At 42.5% G+C, this 8799-nt stretch overlaps 1 protein-coding gene across 1 annotated transcript; it reads right to left on the bottom strand.

Annotated features, from left to right (window-relative positions):
• Positions 1-986: 986 nt before the first annotated feature.
• ckma (creatine kinase, muscle a) lies at positions 987-6832 on the bottom strand. Its single transcript, XM_034889691.1, has 8 exons — positions 6577-6832; positions 5114-5321; positions 4808-4962; positions 4440-4572; positions 4035-4206; positions 3523-3646; positions 2544-2733; positions 987-1493 (listed from the first exon to the last, which is right to left on the bottom strand). Exons 2-8 carry the CDS (start codon positions 5304-5306, stop codon positions 1315-1317), a joined length of 1146 nt encoding a protein of 381 aa, XP_034745582.1. The 5' UTR covers positions 5307-5321; positions 6577-6832; the 3' UTR covers positions 987-1314.
• Between the last annotated feature and the right edge of the window lie 1967 nt (positions 6833-8799).

Genomic DNA, 8799 nt, shown 5'->3' with positions numbered 1-8799 from the left:
CCCCCCCCCCCCCCCCCCGCCCCCCTGCTCCCCTCCCCTTCACACAAGCAAACAGGAGGGCTTTGGTGAATCCCAGTAACTCTGATCCACCTTGTTTGCTAGAGGATTAGTACACGAGAGAGGGCTTCTGGGTTCTTACAAGTATTTCGACATGCCATGAAATGCACCGCAGCGTACAGAAACAATGTTCCGTCGCAGATCCAGCAAGGACACTTGCATCTGGGAAAACATTTTTGAAAAAATTTGTGCATTTTGGTTCTCTTTTAACTTGAATTTACACCGATACCCAATAAGTCCCTAACATGTTGAAAGCCCTGGGTTGCATTCAAGCCATAGAAATGTCACGTCACTGTCTACCGATTGCAAATATGAATCATGTTGTTAGGGAAGCCTTTTCGGTGGAAATGAAATGAAATGGGCTTAAAAAAAGAAAACAAAGAGAGAAGCAAATAAACTTGGTGTAAAACATCTCACTCTTAGTATATGATGGATGAACATTGTCTTAAGGTGGAATCTACTGTGAAACGTTCTTGAAAAGATTTTGTAAAGTAACTGTGTATGCTCAGAGACGGTTTGTCGCCGGTGTGGTTTAGATGGTGGATGGTACAGTATTAGGACCCCAAGGGGGGGGCTCGGCATTTAACATGCACTGTCATTTCAAAACTGATTTTGGAAACGGTTGATGTTATATGCAAAAAGGTACTGAGGAAACACACCCAGTTTGACCTGTGCGAGTAATTTTACACTGCTGTGCTGTTGAATTCCTCCCCTCAGAAACAAACTGTACACTGACATGGAGTGGATGTGGTTTTTAAGGGAGAATATGGAGCTGAAGATTAATAAAATTCACTGATGTTGGCATTTTCTTTCCTTCATTTTGGTCACACCATCTGAATATTTGTTTGATCATGTGAAGATTATAGGCTACTTTGTTCATTGTTATTTCCAGTTTTCCATGCTGCAACACAAAAGATCAGAATGAATCATTTAGTTGTTGAATGGGGTTTTATTGAGCAATATGAACAGCTTCAATAATCATTACTTTTTATAAGAAAAAAGTAGGTGGTGCCACGTCTGCCAGGCGAGCCCAGCTCAGTGGAGGATGATCCCAGGATGTTACCAACCAACACAGGAGAACGTGAAAAACAGGACAGAGGGTCAGAGGAACGAGAACAAAGAAAACCAAAGCTGGAAGGAAGAAATAGGCGAGCAGAGTCAAGAGTCTCTTGGTGGAGCGGCTGTATCTTCTGCAAGCCCGTCAGCTGGCTCGATTGCACGCGACTGGTCACGAGATGAACATGCCATTGTCCCTCTTTACTTCTGTGCGGGGATCATGCTGTCGATGGCCTCTCCCTTCTCCAGCTTCTTCTCCATCTCCACCATCAGCTTGACACCATCAACCACCAGCTGGACCTGGGCCACCTCGGAGGAGCCCAGACGGTCGGCGTTGGAGATGTCGAACACGCCACCCACGGAGGCGGTGTCCACGCCACCTGAAGAAGATAAGGGATGACAGATAACTCATCTCAGTAGAGATCTGAATGGACCTGCCAGGCTGATTCACATACAGGAAACAGTGTTGTCTCTCATGACAGACAGTCGTCTCAGATGCGGCCTCTAAATTACACTCTTTGTACTTGGGTTTTATCTGTTTAGCTGATTTTATGTAAAGCACTTTGAATTGCCCTGTTGCTGAAATGTGCTGTACAAATAAAGCTGCCTTGCCTTTACATCCAGTGCAAAAACTGCACTACATATATATTTTTTGTATCGTCATCAAGATATCAACTGGCGGAATACAAACATCCTGAAAGGCTGTGATGTATCACAATGGACACAAGAGTAATGTAACTCATTCATTTCTTTTTCTTGGTGTCTTATGTTCAATATAATGATCAATAAAGTTTTAAATGATTTCCTTTTATTTATTTTTTATCCAACAAGCAATGTGTTTGTATTTTAGCAGAAGGCTGACAGGAGCAGAACTGAGGACATTTTAAGATTTGTTTATTTATCGCAAATGATATCGTCATCGTGATATTAAGCAATGTTATCGCATATGAGTGGCTGGGTTGGTTCAGTGGTGGAGCACGCGCACATGTACTGAGAGGCTTGCGTCTCGATGCAGAGGTCGAGGGTTCGAATCCGACCTGTGATAATTTCCTGCATGTCTTCCCCTTCTCCCTCTCACCTAACTGTCCTGTCAAAAATAAAATTTGGAAAAGCCCAAAAAATATTCTTAAAAAAAATGTTATGGCATATTGTACTCATGCAGCCGGAATAGCTTATAAAAACAAGAATTAACTCAGTATGAGAAATCCAATGTATGTGTGCAAAGTGACAGTGTTTGTGTGGGTGCATGGGTCATTAGCCCACTTTATATTAAAGATGTTAACGGCAGTGGGAATGTTTGAAGTGTTTCAGAGTGTTTTTCTTGTCTAGAAGGCGTGATGGCACTTCCTGGAAACCCTCCTCCAGACTCTTTTCCCAGTCTCTTGATCCGCAGGTGTACAAGCCAAAGAGGGGGTCTGTTTGTACTCTACCTGTGCCACGCTTCTGCAGACGCAGCCTCGTGAGGATCTCGTCGAACTTGGGGTGTGTGCTCAGCTTGGGCAGCTTGACGTGGACGCCACCACGCAGGCCGGTGCCCAGGTTGGAGGGGCAGGTCAGGATGTAGCCCAGATGCTCGTTCCACATGAAGCCGTGGTTGTGCTTCTTGAAGATCTCCTCAATCTGGGAGATGAACAATATGAAATATAAGTCAGAGGAACATCCAGTAGTGATCCACGCTGCTTTCACTCTGCTTGTTTTGACCAACGGTGGAAGAAGTATTCAGATCCTTTACTTAACCCTCCTGGTGTCCTCGGGTCAAATTTGGCCCATTTTCAAAAATTCAGCAATTTGTGTTTCTTTCAAAAAAATTGTCAAAAACTAAAAAAAAAAAACAACGAGGATGGTTCCTACAACGCTTGTAACAAGTAAAAAAAAAAATAGATCAGTACACTACTTTCATTACATTTGGTTTTAATCAATTTATAACATTGGGAAACAAATGATAAAAGAACGCTAAAAAAAAGTGGCAAAAATGTCTGAAAAAGCTGCAAAAATGTGGGAAAACACAACAAAATAGTTTTAATTTTAAATTCGTACCCAGAAAAACAGAAGTTGTACGGTCAGTAGGAAGACAACACAAGGGTTACGTAAAAGTACTAATAGCACACTGCAAAAAAAACTATGTTACATGTAAAAAGTCCCGCATTGAACGTGTTGACACAGGTAAAATTATGTATATATCATCAAGGAAATGTACTTAACGTATTAAAAGTAAAAGTAGTCAATGCAGAAAACCCCTCCCATTGTAGAAAGTGTATAGGATCCAATCAGGTCTCATGGTCTCATCATCTCAGCTGGACTTGTAGGACGTTATATGGCTGGCTCGTTTCATTTATAGGTACAGAACTTGAGTAACTGTATTTAGTTTCATTCCACAACCGGTTTTGACCGGGTTTTATTTATGTGTACCTTCTGCAGGCCAACGCAGAAACGCCTGAAGACCTCCCTCATGTTGCCACCCTGCTGCATGGAGATGACACGCAGGTGGTCCTCCTCGTTCACCCAGACCAGGAAGGTCTTGTTGTCGTTGTGCCTGGACGGAGATAGAGACAAGGGACACGGCACACAGTAAGACACACAGGGGATGCAGAAGCATAATGAGAGTCTTTCTTTACTTTTCTGTATTTTAGTTTATTTTTGGGAATTGGATTATGCATTGATGAGAACTCAGATTAAGCCTCTGAGATTTTTTTGGTATGTGCATAATCTTTCATTTGGGCAATTTTCATAGTGCAATTGAGTATTTCATGTGTAATTTATTGTATAACACACTTTGCTTTATCGTGTACACTTATCTATCGCTGTACACTTATAAATCTTTGCTGTTGCAAACCGCAATTTCCCCACTGTGGGACCAATAAAGGTTTTCTTATTTTATCTTATCTTAATCTGTAGTATTTGTACATTTGCAAACCACTCACCAGATGCCTCTGCCGTCGGGCCAGTCGCGGGCCATGCCAGCGCAGGTCAGCAGGGGAGAGACAGGCTTGTCAAACAGGAAGTGATCAGCAATCAGCTGCTCCTGCTCAGCATCAGTCATGGCCTTCAGGGGGTAGTACTTTCCCTTGAACTCACCATCCAGGCTGGTCAGAGCTGGAGAGACACATGGACATTTAGGAGACTGAGTAATTCTTCTGCCATGGACAAGAAACACTGAGCGGTGGGAGCTGTTGTTGAGAGCCTTGCTTTACTTGTTCATCAATGTGCATTATCTTGAATTAATAAATAAAGAGATTGTTGTAAACTACCTGTTACCCTCAAATGACACTTTCCTAACCCTAACCTCCATCCCTTCCCAACCTAACATAAAACCAATAATAACAGACCCTCAACGGACAGCTTCTCAATGCCTCTGCGCTCCCCACGGCTGCTGTGTGGGGGCAGGGTGAATCCCTTGATGCTGCGGCCAGTACGGACACGGCTGGACAGGACGTAGGCGGGGTCCAGGTCGTCACCACCCTAATGACAAAATGATAAAGTCTGATTACAAAGTGAAACAGTGGCCAGAAATGTAGGGCACTGTGCATCTTCACGTTCCTGTTTGTCTAGCTGAAGGTGTGCAAATGACATGACATGACCCAGTTTAGTGTATGGTTTGAAACACTGAAAGTCTAAAACTAACCCTAACCCTGCAGCAAGTATGCATCCTCTGAACCATCTGCTCTTTGTTAAAAAGATAACTGGGCTACCGCACCTTCAGGTTCTCGAAGTTCAGGTCGGTCTTGTGCTTGTCGGTGGGCTTGTATCCATTATGACGGTCAGAGATGATGGGGTCAAGCAGATCCTTGAAGATCTCATAGGACTCCTCATCACCAGCAACGCAACCAACAGTCATAATGAAGGGGTGACCTGAATTCAGGGAGCAAAGAGGAAAGAGACAAGCTTTTGAGTATTTCATTTGGTGATTGTATTCACAGGTTAAACTAAGAAACACACAGTTCTGTTTCTCTGAATGATTTTATGCTGCATAAAAGAGATGTCGGTGTCTCTCTTGTCTCACCGGGGTTGTCAACTCCAGTCTGGATGACATCATCCAGGGTGAAGCCATTGGGTGTCTGCTTGTCCCTCAACTTGCCATACAGCTCCTTGGTCAGGACCTTGGCCATATGGTTGTTGTGCTTGGACAGATCGGGGTACTCCTCCTCAACTTTGTAGTTGAGTTTGAAGTTGTTGTGGGTGTTACCGAAAGGCATGATTGCTTTCTAACACTGCAAAGAGAGGAAAACACAGGATGAGCAAACTTAAACCGATGGATGGTCAATCAAATAACAGTTCCTCCTAATATGACTCCATCTGTGAAGATAATCTGAGTATCAACAAAACATTTCAGAATTTGGAGATATGGGATATTCTGCAGCTGGAGATGTGGGACATGACAGCTGGAGAGGGGGGTCGACAGAGGAATCCTGGTGACAATTGTTACTCAATTCTCGACTGCTCAAATGTCTAGTTGAAATAGAGTCGGGGGAGGAGCCCGTTGGCTGGATATTTTTAGCAGTGGCACTTCATGACCCTTTCTTCCAAATGTTCTCGTCACATACAAGTATAGTATTTTAACTACCTTTAATTACATGCACAACCTCAGTTCTCCAATTTGGATTTTGACACATAAATACGCATGGAGAAGTCTTTGGTGGCCGTGTTTTGCATGTAGCCTTTGGAAAACACCTTCTTAATATCACACTTGTGTCACAACTCACCCTGCAGGTTCAAACACTTGCAAGTTGTCACTATGCTGACAGAAATCTGTCGCTTCAGGAACCCTCCCCCATGGTCCCATAGGATCTATTTACTTGTAATCATCTCTACATGTCACCTTTTTTAGAATTTGTTTCGTCTTGCCTTGAGAGGCCTATCACTTGAATGCGATGATGCACTTCTGATGTCACATGAAATGCCGCTGCAGTGTGGCATTTTGGCAACGAGCCAAATTGGAATATGAAAGTGACATTTTTGATGCACTTTGCTGAGAACTTTTGTATGGACGTCTCAAAAAGGTGACTCTTAAACGGCTAAATCATTGGACATCCAGTGTCTTCAGACAGTCTCTTACATGTCTGAAAACTACAAAGCACCTGTCCACTAAAATCAGCGCACTGCACATGTGACGCAAGTTCATGCAACACCGTTGCAGCTATGCTAAAACATCGTGTTCATGCAGGTTTTTTTTCTCCATTTAATAACGTCATTGAGAAGAATCTGACAAATTTTAAAGACCTCTGATATCCAGTAGGTCTCTTTTTTCCCCCCGGAATGCATCATATAGACATCCCAGAATTGTAGTGCACTTATCCTTTGATTTCATCACAGAATTTGAGTCCAAACCCAGAAAAAAGCAGCCAAAAAGAGTTATTCTTTCCAGTTCTAAATGTTTGAAAGGTTCTCCGATTCCGCACGTCTCCAAATATCTGCACCTCCTTCTTTAACTCCACAAAACTAATAATCTCTGGTACATTTTTTTACCTTCACAGCAGACAAGAAACAGAGGTAACAGTCCTTGGGATCAGATCCTGTTCACCGCAGACAAAATAAGGGTCACCCAACTTTGGAGGTTTTTTCTCCCTCTTTATATACTGGGCAGACACTCAGCCATTGGCCTGTCCATTTTAGTGCCTGCTGCGCCCTCATTGGCCAGATCCTCTGCACCGATACTCTGAACAGTGTATGAAAGGGGACGCATTTACATCTCAGTCATCTAAGATGGGTGGTGCAGCTGTGAGCTCACCCCCCCTCACCTACCCCTAGTCCCTTCCATAGCGCCGTTAAAGCAACTGAAAAAAGCTGAGCTTCACTTTTGCCACGCATGTGGGGGACATCAGGGTCCCTGGTGTGAGGCGTAAAGACTGGACACAGTTAGTCAAATGGCTGCCATGTAGAAAGGCTGTCCAAAGAAACAGTTTATCCATCTCTGACAGATATGCCAACTATGTTAATTCAAAATATGAATGATAGATTCCTCTATGGTGATGAGTAATGGTCAGTTTTGCACCACGGAAAGTATAAATATGCTACACAACAGCTTGTCAGGGGAAATTGTGTCCTGAACTGACTCAAGGTTCAAAACAAGGAGGAAGATTATTTTAGTAATTATTACATTATTTTAAACCATTGGTGGAAGAAGTTGTCCGATTCAGTAAAAGTACTTCCACCACACTGCAGAAATAGTCTTTTACAAGTAAAAGTCCTGCATTGAAATTGCTAGTAAAAGTATTTAAGTATCATCAGGAAATTGTACTTCAAGTATTGAAAGTAAAAATGACTCAATGCCAAAAAATCCTCCCACTTTAGAAACAATCCAAACAGTTCTGTCAATCAACTAAGCATTTCACCGGCCAATCATCTCAGTTACATTTTTTGATATAAGATTGTTTTTAAACTACATTTGTTTTGTGTGCAGAAATATGACTGTGTGAAGTAACTAGTAACAAGAGCTGTCAGATGAATTCAGTGGAGTAAAAAGCATAATGTTTCTCTCTGAAATGTAGCGGAGTAGAAGTAGAACGTTGCATGAAAAGAAAATACACAACTGAAGTGCAAGTACCTCAAATATGTACTAAAGCACAGTGCTTGAGTAAATGTACTTAAATACATTCCACCACCGATATTGGCATACATTAATCAAGGTTATGCAAAAACAGTGTGTGACAACAACAACAACAACAATATCCACCTGTACTGAGGAAGTTAATCAGCTGATTGCATACTTTTACCCTCGCCCCCTCCGGGTCGCGGTACACCTCCACTCTGGAGGTCGCCACTTTTTGCTTTAATACTTGAAGTAAATTTACTTGATGATGCTTGCAGTTGTGTTCAGAATAACAGCAACGTGTTTAAATGTTCTATGGGACTGAGGTCCGGGGATTGGGCTGGCCACTCCATGACATCAATCTGGTTCATCTGGAATCAAGACTTTGCTTGCTTACTGGTGTGTTTTGGGTCATTGTGTTGTTGAAAGACCCATTTCAAAGGCCTTTCCTCTTCAACATAAGGCAACATGAATTTATGATGTATTGAAACTGATCCATGATCCCTGGTATGCAATAAATATACCCAACACCACAGTATGAGAAACATCCCCAAAACAGGATTTTTGCACCACCATGCTTTACTGTCTTCAGTGTTAGAATTGCTTCACATAGCCTTCTTCTGACTGTAACAGTACTCACAAGTAACTTTAAGTCCTGGAGCTGATCATTGGTTTAGCCTTTGCCATTTTGGCTATTCTCCCATCCATTCCAATGGGAGTTGACTGTTTTTTTCCCCACGTCGTTCAGACTTTGAATGCCATTTCAAGGCATTTGAAATCATTTTGGCTGAACAGTCCATCATTTTCTGCTCTTTGTTACATGTTTTCCTCTCTCCAACCAACTCACCGTACATACTTTTACTTGAGTGATACTTTCAATGCAGGACTTTTGCTTATAATAGAGTGTTTTTACAGTGTGGTATTAGTACTTTTTAAAGACAAATAAACGCTGGTGTTGTCATACTGTAAAATAAATGCTGAAGTATTAAAGGTGTAGTAACAATTCAAATGGGGGTCCATAGTAGTGTTATCACAGGGACTGTTTCAGGAAGGGGGCATCCCAAGAAACAGCTGTGACTGTGGGATGTCCCAACCCTCTGCGATTGGCATCTGACTGGATCACACCTGCTTCTTCCAGTCCTCAGTATCATTAACACCCC

This window comes from Etheostoma cragini, chromosome 13 (genome assembly GCF_013103735.1).
Source record: "Etheostoma cragini isolate CJK2018 chromosome 13, CSU_Ecrag_1.0, whole genome shotgun sequence".
Taxonomy (NCBI): Eukaryota; Metazoa; Chordata; class Actinopteri; order Perciformes; family Percidae; genus Etheostoma; species Etheostoma cragini.
The sequence above is the reverse complement of the archived record's forward strand: the minus strand, read 5'-3'. Positions and strand labels throughout refer to the sequence as shown.

Excerpts from the sequence above, each read along its gene's own strand:
- ckma (XM_034889691.1), bottom strand. The coding sequence starts at position 5,306 with ATGCCTTTCGGTAACACCCACAACAACTTCAAACTCAACTACAAAGTT. Across the intron at positions 2,734-3,522 it reads TCTGCGTTGGCCTGCAGAAG|ATTGAGGAGATCTTCAAGAA; the intron begins GTACACATAAAT and ends TTCATCTCCCAG. Across the intron at positions 1,494-2,543 it reads TCTGCAGAAGCGTGGCACAG|GTGGCGTGGACACCGCCTCC; the intron begins GTAGAGTACAAA and ends TATCTTCTTCAG.